This window comes from Echiichthys vipera (genome assembly GCF_963691815.1).
Source record: "Echiichthys vipera genome assembly, chromosome: 1".
NCBI classification, from domain to species: Eukaryota; Metazoa; Chordata; class Actinopteri; order Perciformes; family Trachinidae; genus Echiichthys; species Echiichthys vipera.
Window position 1 is genome coordinate 13,870,162 of NC_139826.1, and position 19,187 is coordinate 13,889,348.

The 19,187-nt window shown below is 38.6% G+C and overlaps 1 protein-coding gene across 1 annotated transcript in view; it reads right to left on the reverse strand.

Annotated features, from left to right (window-relative positions):
* The window catches only part of tox3 (TOX high mobility group box family member 3), a gene marked incomplete at its 3' end in the record, with an annotated part of 42,788 nt that extends 35,553 nt beyond the window's left edge, over positions 1-7,235 (reverse strand). Inside the window, exon 1 of the mRNA XM_083916356.1 lies at positions 6,926-7,235. Coding sequence (XP_083772482.1) covers positions 6,926-7,027 — 102 coding nt within the window. The 5' untranslated portion in view covers positions 7,028-7,235. The remainder of the gene's footprint in view (positions 1-6,925) is intronic.
* Between the last annotated feature and the right edge of the window lie 11,952 nt (positions 7,236-19,187).

Below are 19,187 nucleotides of genomic sequence, written 5' to 3' on the forward strand. Positions count from 1 at the left end.
GTAAGCAGAAAATACACCAGTCAATGTTTTAAAAACAAGGTTTTAAAGAGATGCTTACCAATTGCATTGTGATGCAGTTTTTTATTTAAAGCTACAGTCCTTCTTGAACTCTGCGTCAATTAGCTCCAACATACCATATTTTTGACCATTCAAATAAAACTTTTATTCACCCCCCATTAATTACGCTCTTTGTTCAACGGGTCTGAGGGATATTTGCACACCTGCTACTATTGTCAGTCCTTTTAGTGCAACCTGGTAACATGCTGCATTATGGGAATGTGTCACTTAGGAGTGGGCGGGTGAAAAAGGGTGGATAAATCACACTGCATAACACGTGATAGTACACACATCTGCAGCCTGATACACCTCTACGAAATATATTCGTATTCAAACTGATACATGAACATGATTACTGGAATGGTGACTAATATTTCTATGAGTGGGTGCTTTAGTTAGAATGGTCGAAGCTAAATTGGAGGATAGAGAGAAATCCTACACCAGGACTAATTTATGTGTTACAGGATTAATATCTACATTTTGCAAATGATGAAGTGATATTCTGCATTTACCCGATTTGAAGCTGACGCAAAAGTAAATAGCAGGAACAGTTGGAGGAAAGAAATATAATATAGAGATAGCAGCAATGAATTCAACTTGTCCAGAAAATATTACCCATAAGTGTTTGAGACAGAGAACATTCGTCAGTGGCCCTTGCTCCTTGAAAAGAGCTTAGGAGACGGGCTTAAGTCAAGTTAAAAGGAAAAACAGCTGAATGTTTTGATACACTCTGTGAGCCCATTAAGAGAATTGGACATTAGATCTATGAAACATGGAATGGCTGCCTTTCTGGAAAGCTTTAAAAATGAATGTTTCTTAACAGCGAAGCAAACCACTAAAAGGGACACAACACTTATTGAATCAGCCAACCAGAAGTGATTGACTGGTCCTTTTCAAAACTGTTTAATTCACTGTAAAAGCATGCCGTTTTCTGGGGCACAGGGAGTTTTTCCCTTCATTTTAATAAGTCAGCAAGGTTGAGGCTGTCAAAGATGTAGTGAGCCAAAACCAGATTAAAACAGTTTATCATGGTGGAAAAAATATCTCTTGTGGGGGCTCTGCTTTGGTTCCAAGGGGAACCGTATTCACACAAATATAAGAAGACTCTTCAAAATCAACACTTCAAACTCTTACAGGAGGTTGATTTTACCTTTGACCTTCCAAGATAATCTAACCCAAACATTGCATTTACAATTTTTCATGTCAGTGACATATATACAACTTGCAAAACTTGAGTAACTGAAGTGCTTTCGGTACTTAAGTTAAGATGTGTTTCATACTTTTCTTAAGGTCTTCTAACCCTAATACTCACTCCCTCACTGACCTTAACAGTGTCATCGAGTCTCCTTCTATAGGGAGCTCCAGGAAAGGTTAACAAAGTTTCTCAAGTCTCTGTGTGGAACTAGAACTTATAGATAGTGTTGGAGTGGGTTTAGTTTTTGTAGCTTTCCCCCGCAAAAAACACTTATGTTTAAGAGGGATTCTCTTTCATACTATGTATGGTTTGATCAGCATAAAAAATAAATGAAACATCAAAATTATTATCATCATGTTTCATTTGCAGCGTACTGATGCATCAAATAATTAGATATTTTAGAGAGAAGTAATAAGGCAAGGAGCAATTATCATTTGAGTAACAGATTGCACTGCATCTAAGCTCTCTACTCTGAATGTGATGATCAGAAATTAAATGTCCCTTTACAGGACAAACTTAAGGCACTATAGCTGAAAAAAGCAACTCTTTCATGACATTGGATGTCACAATAAAAAAAATAAAACCACAGCCACTTCCATGTTTTGATGGATGATGCAGTGATGTAGTGATGTTGTGTGCATGATCAAGATCCAATAACAAATGTGCCTCTCCTGTGGATTCATCCTCTTTGTACCACTGACAGCGGTTTCTGAAACAGCCATGTAGCTACAAATAAACTCTCATTGCCAGTGCTATTCCTACAGGAAAAAGAATAAATAAAATGATACACACAAAGTTGGCCCGCTGTGTACAGGCAATCAACATGTACGCGTGGATTATTTGCTGGTTTTACACTGGAACTACAATTTGTCCTTTTTGGTCATGAGCTCACAACCTTGAGGCCAACTCAGTACAGCGAGACGTCCTCCGTCTGCAAGCCTTGTCAGGACATGTGATGCCCACTGGGTCCACAACCCACCAGTTGGGAAACAACTTAAGACTGTGAGGTCTGCCTAAATGAGCCATGCTGAGTAATGTACACGGGGATGTAATGAAGTAGATTTATGAGCAGTGATGGCAGGATTACAGAAGGTCTTTACGAGTGCTGATCTGGGTAATGGTCTATGTCTGTCTAAGATTTCGGAGCCTTTCTCATATCCACCCCATAAACAAAGCAGACAAGCTGGTCTTATGTTTCCCACAGGTTTAGACTGTTGGTTCAGATCATTAAATTATACTGGTAAAACAAGTTGAAATAAATGGAAACAAACTCAATGGGACTTAGTTGGTGTGTGTGTGCATGCATATGAGCCATATGTCAACATGTCAATGTGATCAACAAAATAAAAGAGAGTGACAGCTGTGATACTGTGGTGCCACAGGAATCAGAAACTATCAGGCTCACAGTTTAATACAAGACTCTAGTCTGGGTAGTTTTTTCAGAAGCAATCAAGGTGAACCTGTTAAAAGTCAGTTTTCATGAACATGATATAGTTTCCACCAATATGTCTACCATCAGCTTTGTTCAGTGTCAAGACGTCTTGCAGGAAGTGGAGCGCCATGCATTAACAAAATGTTAACATCTGCCCTGTGGAGACATATGGGTAGTGCAGATTGTCAGACAGAGCCGTCATTCTTAGAGGCAGGAACTCCGAGTACAGTGTGTCTTCAGGCGGGCGGACTAAGAATAACACTGTCTAATGTTAGTGGGAAGAATTAGGTGTCTAATAAATCTGTTGAACTACATCTCCTGACAAGCTACAATTAAAAGACTTCACAAAACACATCAGCTATTCATTTCTTGGACAGTTAAACATTTAACATGCACCTTGAAGTCATATCCATCAACTGCTGAGTCTGACAAAGCAGACTGCCTCTGAGGACGCACGCACACGCACACGCACACGCACACGCACACGCACACGCACACGCACACGCACACGCACACGCACACACACACACACACACACACACACACACACACACACACACACACACACACACACACACACACACACACACACACACACACACACACACACACACACACACACAAAGCTGTGTTTGGATATGTTTAGAATGTGTGTGATGAAATGGCACCAGCTGTGTACACTGGAGAGATGCACAAGGCCCCCTGGTTGAGCAGAGTGTTAACCCCTTCCCTCCTGATGAAGCAGAAAGGACAGCAAAGACAAAAGAGGCCTGGCCCAGGGTTTTCTTTTTGCTGCAAAAGACAACTTCTTTCATGCTGAACATGGCACGAGTAGTTTTCTACAGCAGCGGGGAAGAGCAAAGTTGGTTATCTTCCTGAGGAGTTGGGGGTGTGCAGCCTTGTGCCTGCAGCTTGCTGAAAATCCCCACTGTTTTTTTAATGTACGATCTTCAAATCCAGTGCGATATTGGCGGACTCCGCCACTACCAATAAAAACTACTATATAGAGAGGTAATTACTTGGTGTAAATACATTTAACGGCTATTTCATGGCAAATGCCACCACTAATAAGATGGGGTTTGGTTTCATGAAAATCTGAAGGATTATACTCTAAGTCAAAGGAAACTGTCGTTGATTAGCAATTTGATTCACTTGCCTGTTGCCTTACCAACAAAAGTTACATGTCCTCTTACAGCACTCAACGTCAACAATAATACGGTAGGTCATACAGGAGGATTTTATTTTGTGGCTATTGTCTACCTTTGCAGTAAATACTCTGATGTAATTCAAAGAGTAATGATGTCTCAGTGGTGCTGGTATTAGTTTTGCAAATAAACCTCAAGTGTTAGCACCAGTGCAGGTGAAGAGTTTGTATTAACATCTGTTGGTAATTTCAGTCTTTCTGCGCCTGGAGGTAATGAAAGCCCACACGAAATGGTTACTGTATCTGAAACATTATTACATCTTTTAAAAAAAAATAGACCAGATGGCCATAAATATGGGAATAAAACTGAGTCCCTTTCATGAAATCATTAAAGTCAATCACATTTGACTTTTCCAAACACCAGAAATAGTCGAATCCAAACAGCTCCTTGTCTTTAGTTGATGCTGTGCATGACTGAGGAGCTCGCCCAAAAAAACCACATAACCTTAACTGTCTCACATCACTGGCATCCCTAAATTAAGAAATTGGACAAATGAGCACTGAATGTCCATGTATTCATTTAAAGGGTTTTCTAAACTTTAAATGGCAGCTCTTATACATTTTACTGACTACAACCAGGTGTTCTTAACATGAGCCAAAGAGCTAGTAAAACTAAGCGTCATTATCACAGATCAATTGAATACAACGCAGCTTGAAGTAACAACCAATCAGTAAAAGTAGGGGCCTTGGCAGATGTGCCCTTGAGCATAGCTGATAAGTGATCAACCTTAAGTAAAAGGTAGTTTAAGAGAAGCGTACCCTGCTGTGACAGCCCTGTCCCCCACCTGACCACTCTGTATTTAATGGTAAAAACTCACAGAAATAAACCTTTACATTTGCTGTAAGGAGAGTTTGTGCTTAATTCTTCCCCATTACAGCGAGTGATTTATTTTGTGAGTATTATTCAGCTGTGTGAAGTTGTGCCGTGTTTCTCTCCAACACCGCTGTTTCTCCTTCATCTCAGTGCCAAAAACAGGCAGCTTCATTAGTCATGACTGCAGCACCTAATTAAGTTTGTGCCACTCGTTTGGATTTTTCTGTAAATTTAAAAGAATCTCTGATGTTTCAAAGTGCCTCTGGGCCCTTCAGTCTCTGTTGTCATTAAAATTGAACATTTCCTGTGCCAGCGTTTTGAGAGGGTATTGCCTGTCTTCAAATCAAAACTGTAAATCTAGTGAAAGTTTTGCTGTTTGCAAAAGGTGCTCTGTCAGCCTATAAATAGATTAAAGAAGTAATGCCTCAGTTCTGTGGGACTTGTAAGCATGCCACATCTTTTGGATGACTAGCCGCTCTGCATTGTGCTACCTTTCAGCGAGCTGATTCAAATAAATTGGAGGCTTACTTGAAAGATGCATGTGAGAGAAAAAAAGAGCCTATTTGCTCACCATGGAAAGGCATTGTAATTAGCATGAAATGCATGCTTTGTAGTCTCCCTCTCTCTCTCCAACATAACTGGTGGAGATACTGGATAAGCACCTTCTCACCACACTCCCTCCTGCTCTCTGCCTCTTTTTGCATTGTGGCCAATTACTGTTACAGATGGAAAATTTCACTTGACCTGGGGAATTTATGAGCATGTATAAAATCTCACTTCGACTCTTACACCAATTCAAAGCAATGCAGTTAAAATTTCTCAAGGCTGATGAAGACATGATGAAATTGGGCACATATGACAACTTGGCCACATGACAAAGAGCTGATGAAACAGTGAGACAAACCTGGTAACTGTTTAGAGCTGCATCAGATTGCAAGGGCAAACAACACTAAAGGGCTGAATAATTTGGGAGGGGGTGGTGTGTCTGCGTGTGTAAAGAGGGGTGGAGGATGTAGGGGCTGCCATTGTTTAAACTTTGTAAAAACAGCACGCTGCAGTTGTCATTAGTCTGTCATAGTCATGTTGTCTCTTGAGTCAGGCTCATGATGGATAACGGGCTGAATAGTTCAAGTGTTACATCACTGAGAAAATATCACAAACTATCATCTGTGTTTTATGTAACCTCTGCTTCACGTTAGATAGTTAATAAACTTGCCGTAGATTATTCACAACTTAGAAACAGGCCTGCTTGTAAACAGATGTAGTGAAATGAATGAACCAACTTGTAAACAATGCAGAAAAAAGGCTGTCTGACCTGGGAGCGAGTAGATAAAACTATGCTGTACATCATGTGGCTGCCTCGGTTAGTATGACAGTCTGAGGGGTTTACTGATGCCATGTTGAAGATAAGTGCACAACACAGTGCAATGCTGACAATAAATGCATTCTGAATGCAAAGTGTGCAGTCTATTTCTCTTTCTGTGCGTTTGTGTTTCTTGGTAGAGCTGTGAAGTTCCTTTCCAGCACTATCTCCAAGAGCTATCAACAGCATGTGCAGCTTGGTAAATACTCCAAATAAAGTTGTAATGAGTGGGAATGAAGAAAAAGACTTATAAATGGACATGCCAAAGGGTAGACGCAAATGTAAAAGTATGTGTACAACATGGTACATTTGACTGCATGATGTTGATGGTCTTCTTGTAATAGGATCACAGTCCAGCGGCAGAGCATTTGATTTGACACTTGATACACTGTCTCACTTTCATCACATTCTGGGCACTGTATGCTGATGCAATGATCCGTCACTGATGTTTAGGAACATGTAACTGTATAGCCAACAGCGCCCGTGACTGTGGATCCCATCACTCTGGTGAGTTTAGCAGTGCAGTGTAGTGTGGCCGGCGTAAGCTGCGCCAAAGTAACACTGTGCCATTACACTTGTCTCTCATTCCCATTCTGTATACACAACAGCAAAGTTTGTGGCAGGAGAAGGAAGTGTTGATCAAGCAACTCCAAAAAGACAGTCATGATAAGTGGCTGATGTCAGGGTGTAACAATGTCGAGGCAACTAGTCTACGCAAATGAAAATATCAGGAGTTTTAACTGACTTCATTTTAGACTGATTTTGACTGGAGCAGCCCGGAGTTACGGCGCACTCATGGTGTCAGCACTCAGCGTGGTCACACAACACACAGCCAGCACTAAACAAGAGCGGTTTCTCACCTTATTGAAGTTGTAGTAGCCCAAACAGTGGGCGAAGTCCAGGTTTGATGGTTCTCCTGGAATAGAATTCCCACCCGCAGTCGGATAAAATCTTACATCCATGGTGTGTGAGGGAGCCGCGCAGCTGTAGCTGTAGCCTGCTCTGCACGGAGATCAATTTGTTTCTGCCGTTTACAATCCCAGCGCAGGGAAAGAGAGAGAGAGAGAGAGAGAGAGAGAGACGGAGAAAGAGAGGCGGCGAAACTGACCCAAGCTCTGTTGGGGTGAATGAGACACTGCGGCGGGGGGAAACGTTCAGGTAAAGTTTGGATATTCCTCTTCTACACCTGGTTCAGCCGCTTCATCTCTGACGAAGCCCACATGAAAGTTGGACTGAGCCGAATGAGCTGTCCGTCAAGCAGCAGTGGACGCTGTGCCCATGCATTTACACACAGCTGCTGCTGTATACAAAGAAGCCACGAGACCGGCGACTGCGCGTGGGTCCACCTCCTTTTTTCCCTCCCCCTTCAGACGCAGGAAAAAGAAGAAAAAAAACGAAAACTGTAACAAAAGTGATAACGATAAGCGCTAAGTAAGTCCGCACGTCAAAACGGCGCCGTGCTCAGAAACGTGTCCGTATCCTCAACTGTGTCTCTCCGAAGTTTATCTCTCCAACTTAGAAAACTAGCTGGTGAAGCAGTGTGAGTAAGCTAGCTGGCCGCGCGCGCCCATCTGCTAAATACGGCGACTGGAGGGTTAAAACAAGCAAAACAACACTCCACAGATGGTGTAATTAGTGGATGTGATGTTGTGCGGATAGTGTTTGAGTTCAGCCATGGGCTCTGCCTGTCGTAGTGATGAACCAGGCAAAATGTGTGCACGGCAGCCACTCCCCAAACACACGAAGCCCCGCCCATGAAAACACCGCATTTGAATCCATGTGACATGATGGCGTATGATAATTAGGCTACAATTACATGAGGGTTTTTTTTTTTTTTGCATGTTTATGTGTATTTTATAAATTTCTACATCATCATTTTCAATTTTGTCTGAGCACCAAGTTTGAAGTGATTCCATGTCTAGGGGAAATGACAGCTTGCTATCTTAAAAAATATGTATCTAATATAATCTAGTCGTTTGCTTTATGGTTGCTATGTGACAGGTTATACAGTTTTTGCATTTCATTCCGTTTCCACTTGCATCATCAAGTGCCAATGCTAATAGTAGCCTCTTTAGACATTTAAGTTTAAGGTTGGGGTTTTTAAAAGGAGAACTACAGCCATTTTCAAAACCCGTACATGTCCATCATGTGGTCTAAGACAGTCCACAAACATGAACATCCCTCTCTCTCTTCAATCCAAAAATTTGTATACTAAAACTCAAATTTGTGATGTCATCATCGCTCCGTAGACAGTGAATTGTGAAAGATGTTATAGACACTGAGAGCACCCAGATGAATGTTCTGAGTATGACTACATTTTCTGTTTTACAACTGACAACAATACAGTAGAATAAAGCTCATTTGGGTATATATATATATATATATATATATATATGTATATATATATATATATATATAAAGGAAACAAACAAAACCAGTCTTCCATTCATTGTCTATGGAGCAGCTCCACACTTTATCCTTGATGACATCACACATTTGAGACTTAATCAGGGTTTCTGGCTTTGAAAGAGAATAGACTATGTTCACAAATTCCTGGGCCATGGAAATAACTTAATTTAATTGTTGTTCCCCTTTAATTACATTTTTCTTCTGTGCATATTCATCTGACTTTGTTCACATTTGACCACTGGATGTTTTTACAGTCCATGTTTATTCAACTCAAACAGCTCCTGTGCCGACTGGATATTAGCTGTAATTAGCTAGTAGCGTAGCCCATGTGTCTGTGTGTGACTCTGACCCAGAACGTAACACAAACTAGTTCTTTCTGTTGTCTTCTTCCAGTTTATTTCTGTTTTTCCTTTTCTGTTTCTGTATATTCATGAATTGGAGTCATAAAGCCCCAGAATAACTGAAAGATTTGCAACTTGTGCAGACTCATCTTCACCTCAAGGCAAACTTAGCATTTACACATCTTTGTTCTGACTTTTGCACCACCTCTAAAATTCACTTCATATTCTGCCTGAATACATATTTAGTTTCAGAACACCACCATAGATGAGGTTCTCAAAGTCAAGACATCTTTAACTTTTTCCGCAGCCTATCCCTGTATTTCTTTATGTCCAGGTCTACACAGTGTACATCCTACATACGCTGGTAACCAACTTTGAAAAAGTTATTAAGTACACTTGCTTTTTTTTTTTCAGTTACACTACTTTCTTTTACAGCAAAACAGTAATCATTCAGATACCCTTTTTTCATCCCAGCATTTGAAATACAGGCTGCTCAGAATTTAAAGTTACGTCAAGCTTGTGCGTTGGATTGTAATTGCTGTCTCCACAAACCAGACATCAGTTAGAAATCTGCCCTGGCTCCAGCCCTGTTTCAGATCCCTTATAAAAATAATGGTCAGATGTAATGATAATAGCCTATTATAGGCTATTTAGTAATTATGAAAAATGAGAAACAAAGGTAAATATGAGAATGTACCACAACTAATGGGCGGAGGTGGTTGTAGTCAGAGACCACTGAAAAAACATCCAGCTCTTGCTAACTGAACTGTAGCATTTGACACCAGTATTATAAAACACTTGTTTTTAAAGTCCTCATACCAAAATGCATCAGTTTGACTGTCAGCAGTGTTTATTAGACAACCTATGACATTTCCAAGATTGACACCTATGTGTGTTGTCTGATCCAACATTAAGTTTAGGCAAATATTGAACCATCATTTTGTCTATAAAAATATTGACTAGCACTTATGTAACCATGGCCACCTGACACAATGTGCACTTCACCTATCTGTTATTTTACTGTAAATGCTTTATGTGTGCATGTAGTCTGTGTACAATAATATACTTCTCAGAAACAAGACAAGATCGTACAAGTGTTACTTTTAGGTGGCTGCTGGAACCTGTTATTTTCCAGACAAGCTGATCAGAGATAATATTTCTGTGTAGTACTTCACAGCTCTGGGTGAGAATAGGTGTACACCAGGGATCCAAGGAAGCCCACCTACCGTAAGACTGTCTGATCAGGTTTAAAGGTAGCTGTATTGTATGTGTAGAAAAACAAGTAAAATAGTTTATTGTTTACTGGTGAAAAAGCTGAAAGGTTTGCATAAAAGGAAAGTCATAAATAAATATAAAATAAAGAACTGTAAGTAAAAACTGGGTGCAGTAAAAATACTGACATAGTGTTGAAGGAAATATGTCACTGGTTACTGAAGAGTTTTCAGAACCTGAAACAGGAAGTTATTTTATTGAAAAGTGTGCTAAAATTAAACAGTAGACCTATTTGTATTGTAATCAGACATTCTTTTTGGATAAGACAAATAGCAAATTTGTGGACTTTTTAAATGATAATCCAATCAGAATCTATATATAGCATTGCCTTTTTCTCTGCAGACATTTTGATGTGGCATAGCAGGAAAAGCACACGTGTAATTAATAACATGTATGATGGCTGTGTTACATTAAAGTGTCTCAGTAAGCCCTGTCAGTGAGACAGCATGTTCAGTAACAATACCTTGGAACACAGCCATCATTAAATACTATTATTTAAATACTACACCTGTGCTTTTCCTGTCATTTGTCAAAATGAAACTGAATTAAAAAAGGTCCATTATCATTACCACGTACACTGCTGGATTTAAACATAAACTGTCATATCAGTTCAAAATGGCCAGAAACCAGAATTACAAAAATGAAGTAATGAATACATTGAGAATTGGAGGATTTAATGCTAAGCATACAAAGAGAGTCCTCATTCACCTGTCACATTCAGCTCGCCGAAGAGGAAAGAAGAGGTCGGAGTAAACATGAAAATCAATGCTATCGGCCATGAGAATACATAAGCAAAGCTTTGCAGTTGTGTCATATTTGTCTGCAAATGTCAGATGTTCCTTATTTACCATTTGATCTGTGCTTTGAAAAATGTCAAAATATGTTTTTCAATACCGTAAGACGGTACACTGTGAAAGTGAACATCCACTACCTTTCCCATTCAATAATCTGTGAGGTTACAACTTCAGTCTCACCACTTCTACATTGTCAGCAGGGAGTACCAGGGTCTATCGCTTAAAATAACAAGCTATTTTTAATTGGATAGTTTGCTGCTTCTGATATTACTTTGTGCCTCCTGCTCTGTAACACAGTCACACTGTTTTGTGATGGTTCAATGTGCAGAGCATCCAAAAATGATTATGTTGATATCCACTTTGTGTTCTGCGCGTTCTCTGTTTTAATGTACAATGTTTTTTTAAAAAAAGTTTAATTCATGTAACTCTGATATAGGCTTTTAGACTTTACAGTTCGAAGTTGTTGCGTTTCTGAAAAAAGGATTAACATGTCATGGGCAGATATTTAATACCCTGGAAATCCAGCAAAAAATGTAAATTTGCTGGCGGAGGGTCGGGGCACTCTCCATTTGAGCTCATTAACTATACAAGAAAACCCAGAATCACCAATCAAATAGTACTATCTGTTGTGGGCGGGTGTAACCGATGATGACAGTGATGCGCTGTCCTAGACTAGATAGTTAACAACAAAGATTGCTGTGAATGGTTTGAAACGGCTCTGGCCTCCACACTTAACAACTTGGACTTGGCTTTTTCTTTAAAAAAACAAATAAACACAAGACAGCACTCAAATCTTTTGTCTGCAAGAAAGATGTATTTCCTTTTTTGCCGACCGGATACAGCAAAAATGTAACTTACAAGTTAGCCCCGCTGGTCTCTAAATGTTTGGGGCTTAGTGAAAACTAGATGCGTCACCTTGTCCTTGCTCTGATTCGTAGTCGTCAGTCAGTCGTAGCGCTATCCAACTGCGTGCAGTGGTATTTTGAACTACATGCGTTGGTGCCGCCCCTTGAGTTGGGAAGCTCTATTGATCGTTCCCAGACCTACAACTGGATAGATGTGGGTCTGGATTTCCAGGCTAGATATTTCATGCATCATGGGTACATTTACACCATGATTTGATGCTTCTGCATTGCATCTAATAATAATATAATTTTCTATATATCCTTTTCAATATCATATGAATTAAAATTCCTATATCCCCATATGCTTTATAAAAATTACATTGCAACTGGTATTACCAACTAATACTAGTCAACTAACTATTTAATAGCAGTGGCTAAAGTATATTCAGTTGGGAGTACTTTTTGCTGCATTTAATACAAATATACATATCTTCTATTTCTGTCTTTTGTCCTATTTCAGTTTGTCCTTTTAATGTCAGATTACTCCTGCCCTTTAACTTATTATACAAAGACAACAGAGATATAATAGAATATAGGTCACATGTGCCACCCTGATGTTTTAAAAACCTCTAAATGCTGCTATGCCAGATAATTGTGAATTCTACTTAAAACTCACACATTGACTTATTAATGGCTCTTTATATAACTATATGGAATAGCAAAAACATAACGTAAATTTGGTTTGTATAAAAAAATAAATTGTGCTGCATGTCTTTACCTTTTCAGATAATATTCATGTTTGTCTGTCCTAGATGAGGGTGCTTTCAAGCACTTGTTATGAGACAGAAGAAAACATATGCAAGTGGGATGTGCGTTGGCATGTAATATACGCAAGCTTAATCAATGACATACAGTGCTAAACTCTGCTGTGCTGTGCTGGAGGAGATAATCCTCATTTGAACACTCTCCAGTGCTTGCTTAGAGATGGTCAACAATCCATGATAGCTGCCAAGAAATGTACTTTGTAATTATGGACACATTGATGCATATGCAAACCATTTTCCGTCATGTTCCTGTTTGATAGTGGCTCTTGCATGCATAACGAAGCAATGTATTCACATACTACACACACTGATACGCCCACCCAATCAAATCTCATTCACTCTTGCACATAGGCCTACAGACACATTAAAAAAAACAACCCACACAGTCTCCCACACACCATATATCAGATAAGCAAGCTCCTCTACATTCCCAATTCAGCCTGGTTATTGGATGTTTGGTTTTCAATATGACATGAGTGTGGTGTGTGTGTGTGTGTGTGCGTGTTTGTGTGTGAGTCTGTGTGTGTATTTCAGTGGTGGCTGCTGTTGTTATTTATTCCTGTTTTTAATGTTGCTTGGCTGTGCAGCCAAGGAGTGGAATTAATTTATTTTCTGATGGTTGGATATCAGTGTCTCAGCCAGATGAATTATGCTTTTCTACCATATGTCATTTCCTCTCAGCCTGGCAACACTGGAACCATTTGGTAACGTGAAAACAAATTATCTTCTGCTGGCTCCTGCTCAGAATCAATTAAAGCGGTGCAGAGTAATTATACAGAGGTACAAAAGAGTAATAAATGCAAAATAATTAATTAACCTAATAATCTTTATTTACTGTACGATCCCCTTCATGTTAAGTGTGTGATTCTGTCAATGTGCGACACCGTCACGAATAGCTGCAAGTTCTACTGAAGACAATTTTGTTTATTTAAATTTGATTTGATTCACAGGTCCTACTTGTCATGCTCAGAGCTATTATGATTTTTATCACCAGCACCCATGGAGGAAATATGCATGCCACAGCTAAAAGTGGTGTTTAATTTACGGGCAGACACTTATTGAGACAGTGACATGAATACATCAAATTGAACTCAGTTATCAGTCAGATGTGACTGAAATCAACAACAAGCATATAAGAAGAGCTTAGTACACAAACAGTGGTTATTGTGTAGTACGTCGTCTTCCGTATGTTACTGGAAAGGGTTAGATTATCTGGAGAAAAAACTGTGCTTTCGAGCTAAAATGTGTTGTAATAAAATTTAAAATGTCTGTTGAAATACGATTTGTTAAAAGGAGATGAAATAGCAGTTAGTATGGGCGGGCTGAAAGAAGTTTAAGTCTAAGTGTAAGCACTGACAGGAGCTGAAATCGTAATAAACTGAGCTGTTAGTGTCAGCATGTTGCTGCCAAAACAGATCAGTATCATGTTATAAAAGTAAAAGGTGATTGTTATAAAAAGATGTTTTTTCCGCGTTTTAAAAAGTTTTACATTAATACGAAATACAACTCTTCACTAACTCTTCATGTTATAACAATATACCTATTTATCTTGTTATACCATGAACCATCTTGCGTTATAATGTGATGAATTGTCATATTGTTATAATGTGAAACCCAAGCTTAAATGAAGAAATGTGTGCATGTAAATGTGAAAATAAATAAAAGAATAAAAGAATATGGCCAATTTACACCATTTAATTAGTTCTACTTCATGCTTGAGCTGAGACATGGGGAGATTCTGCTGTTACTGAGCATTGGTGTTTTTTAATAATTAAATTAATATAAACATCTTCCTTTAATTCATTATCCACTGAGCCTCCTGTTGTAAACAAAAGCATATAGCTAATTATGCAGGATGATGAACTTCCGCTACTGTCAGCTACTGTCAGAACTGTTAATATTTTGATTAACCCCTCATTACCAACACTATTTCTGCTGTATGGATCACGCCATAACTCCAATCAGTAAAAGGTATTATTAGATCAAATATCCAAACTACAGTTCTGGTTTCGAAAGCCTAGCTTCCTACAGCGGCATTGTGACTGCAAGATTAGCCATGTGCATTTGTCTACTGACTTGGGCCTTCAATTTTTTGACAAAACGTTTCATTTTATTGTGATAGTTGTAATATCATATTGTTATTATAACTGAAACTCATGCTTGAATAAAGAAATGGAATAAGGAAAGTGTGCAGAGCAGGAGAGGGGGCAACGAGGCAAGAGTGGAAGATAAACATCAGCTGCGATTCATGGATCTTCTCCGGGCATCCTGCTGACCAGTGTGCAGGCACTGGGCGGTGAGCTAGGCAGCCTCTGTCCATGTCGGTTTCCAGTTCAATGTAATCCCGTCAGTTCCTTTCTATTTTAATACGTTGTCTCTGAATTAATAGTGCTAAGAAATATGCTGACCAAAGGCTTCACGTGTACAGCTGTAACAACCACATTTACTTGTTTTTTACTTTAATTTTATTTTACGTGTTTTGGTTTGTAAAACTGAACAACGCTGACAACATGAGGTCACTTTAATTTGACTTGCAGTGTCCTTGCACATTTTCTTAATATCCTTTCTCAGTCAACCATTATTATCAAGAAAAACTATAGAAAAGCATTGCTCCTATTCCTTGTGAAGGGTATTTTTGTATCACTATTAAATAGACAGCATTGCTTACATGAAGCATGATACAAGTAAGGCAGAGAAAACATTATTCAATTCAGAGCATGAAGCCTTCTCTTCTCAGACAAACATTATACAGGCCATTAGAAGAGTAAAATGGGCATAGTTGCAAGACTGTGCGGCTGTTTCTGAGTTTTAACAGTCACTCCACTAAGACATAAAACACACACACACACACACACACACACACACGCACACACACACACGCACACACACACTCATCACTGACAAATTTAAGTCCGACACCCTCTCAGAGATAGACAGTGGCCTGCAGCTAGACACTGAAACATGAGAGGATAATACACTCCAAACCTCACAGCAAACCATTACACAGCTCACTTTAAACTTCCATCACTGTTCTGAATACATGCCCTATATAAAATATGTTAATAATTATGCTCTTTAGTTATTATCCACATTTTTATTAAAAATCTTTACAGGCTGTGAGTCTGAAGGGGAAACAAGCAATAAAACCAAATCAATGGTGTTTCAGCAGTGATAATCTGTTTAGCAGCTCAGAGAACATGTCTCTCTGTAGAGAATGAGTTTTAGGCCTTAAGTCATTACACATTAGCTTTATACTTCTGTTGCCCTTTCGGATAGATGCCTTAAGTGATGATTATAGCTACGACACAATCATGAAGAGAAGTCTGCTGTTTATATGAATGGAGCTGAAGACATTCACTTACAAATGTTACATTTGAGATGGTGGTAAGCTGAATGATATTATTGATTATTTCATAGAAGTTAAACAAAGTCTGACCAATCAAATTATTAATGGCACAATTGGGGGATACAGTATGCATATGTTGTATGAACCAGAATTTATAAAGTGAAAGATGTTGCTCATAGTGACGATCCCAAAAAGATTTAGTATAATTGATTCTGCTGCTCCCTTCAACTGGTGCATTTTAGCATCTATTAGCTGATTGGTTTTTACAATACTCTACAGTCCAGCCACTGACTAGACTGGGAACCAGACAAATCTACAAACTCATATTTTATTAGCTCTGGCAGATACCTCTGGTCCTCCTCCCACTCAGCCACCCAATCACCGTTTATCTCATATGGGGCAGGTTTCAGACGATGACTGACAACTCCCAGAGCCTTTGTGCTGACACTACAACTGTCTAAGTACTATTTTCAAATTCTGATGGCAGAAACGGCAACATTAGTCCATCACTCAGGACTATGTTGTTTTGTTACTCTGACTGGTTGTATGGCTATCCAATTGCATCCAAGTTTGTTGTTTTTGGTTGATAAAACCCCTTGGAAATAGAAAATGAACCGAAAAAGAACTTACATTTGCAATTTAGTCTGGCAATGTCAGGCTAGCCACTAGCTCTGCTCTGCTGCCTCTGGGGGCCAAACAACCGTGAAGCTGCTGTCCTGCTGGTAGCTTGCTAGCCATAAAGCAATGGCCAAAATATCACTGGCTGTTTTAACAACAAGAAAAAAAACTGTAACATTTAAAAGTCTAGTTTCTTTCTTTTCTTTTTTTTCGGGTGCAGTTGACTGGACAAATAGTTTAGAAAACAATCAGCGCTATCTTTTCACAGACTGACAAAAGCTAAAGACAAGAAAAGCAATTGGAGTTGAAATAGTCTGGGCTGGCCAGTTGCTGCATTACACTTCTCAGTAATGATGAGATTAGGCATCAAAGATAGACTAGTTTTTATTCTTAATGGATTTGCAGTAACCTTCTCAATGTTGAATAATATCCGTTTCTCTTAGATTGTTATATGAACATGCAGCTGCTGTTATCTGTTGTAGATATCGTCATGTACCAAATGGCATCTGCAAAATGTTGGATGTTCTGAATTGTAGTTTCTCCATTCCTGCTTAATATTCATGTTGTGTGTTAAATTGAAACATGCCAATAAGCAAAGGCAATCTAGTCAGTAAATAAAATACGGTTACCGTCCTCCAGAGCTTTACACAAAACTTAATTATTTGCTTGTCTAATAAATGACATCTGTGTACTAAGTTATAAAAAAAAAAGATGTTTCATTGCTGGACATACCGCTGGCTATTTTAAACAAGTCATAGGCCTTTGTGGACCAATAAGAAACAAGGACTGCATACTGACAAATCTGCAGGACACTTAATTATATTATTCTCAATTAAAACCTGTCCTCAGCAACATTAGTCATCTTAGCACTCGTCATTCATACTAATTAGCGCTTGCCTTCCGAGCCTCATCCTGGAAGAGGATATTTCAATATCCCATTAAGCGATTCCAAGATATGCCCTTGATTGACGTTCCCTTAAATCCGGGAGGTAATTACATTATATGCTTCAGTTTTTTTTTAATAATTTCAGATTTACTCAGGGTTTTTTTAGTTTTATGTTTAATTTGTGTTACATTCATCCACATCTACACTGTGTAAGAGGAGGAAAAGACAAAACAAGAACACATCCTGGCACACTGACTCAATAATTGAGTATACATTTTAACCATACAGTGTGTGTATCCATTCTAATAATATGTAAGTAAATACATATATCTAAATCATATATTATGCACATTACGCGACTTAACATGCAAAATATTATTTAATTAGAAGACAACCATCAACCGTCTATATTTTGTGTTGCACATTTGCACACATCTGCGCTTCACTCAATTTACTTACCTTACTTAAGGCCTAAATGACTCTTCATGCTAAGCAGCCATGGCACACAGATTTGAAGAAGAAGAAGTAAGAAAATGCATGTATGAATTTGCATCTACCTCGCTGTCAGCAGATTTCATCAGGAACTGATTTTTCTTACCAAAGAAGACTGGAATACATAACAGTGGAAGGATGTGTTGCTGCTGAGTTTTCCAGATGTTGTTAATACATGTTGTAAGCATTAAAATAAAAGTCCCTTAAAATACGGGGTCATCAGGTGACGTCTCAGAGGCAGAGATCTAAAAACTGCTTAATAAAATATATCATATTTTTGTGATTTGGGTGAACTGACCCTTTAAATTTGCAGATCAATGTGGGTCCTTGTAAGTGTTAGTTAATAGGTTAATATAAATGATGCATTTATCAGAAGTTAACTTATTAACAGCTAACTATACTTTTTGCAGATACCAGATCTAAAGCGAGAACAATGCCTTGTTAGGGTTAATAAGTCCTTTATTATGTAAAAGAAGATATTTAAGGAGAGAGGAAATGAAATACAGCAAAGGTCCAAACTGGGATTGAACCTAGACCTCAGCCATGAGGATTCACCCTTGGTGTACATGCTCTACCAGGTGAACTACCATAGCACCTAATTAATCCATCAATGGTTAACGCTATATTTGCAGCTCCTGCATCTGAAATGAGTACTACATGTGGCCAGTTAATATAATGCAATTTTAAAATTACATATACATACTATATTCTAGCGGTGAAGCACAAAAGCACCCTTTAAGACAGCTCTTTTGATTTTTTTCTTTTTAACTTTTAAATGGCAGCCACTTGCGACCACAAAGAGGATTATATAATCATTCTGTTATTTCTGATCATTGAGATGTATTATCAATACATTGTGTAATGGCATTTTAATTTTGTTTTATGAATCGGTAAAATAATCAGAACTATCATTTGGAGGCTTGAATGAAAACACGTGCAATCAGACTTCCATGTGTTAAAATATTTACTTCCATGCAGAGTAAGCAACAAAACATGGATTATTGTGTGTTTTGACAGAACATTTGTTACTCTAGAAAGGTTTGCTCATGAAAAATATTATAAATGTGTCTGTCCCACAGTGCTGCACATATTCTAAATGGTCCAGTGTAATGAGTCGGGTTTTTGTAATGAACGTCCAATGCATGATGATTAATAGTTTTGAGCTATTATTTGTAGAATGCAATCATTTATTCTGTGACATGTCAGTCCAAACCCCATGTGTTTGTTTCACCTAAACAGAGAATAAGCAGGTCTTTGTTTTGCTTCACATGTAAATTACAGTGTTCACACGTTAA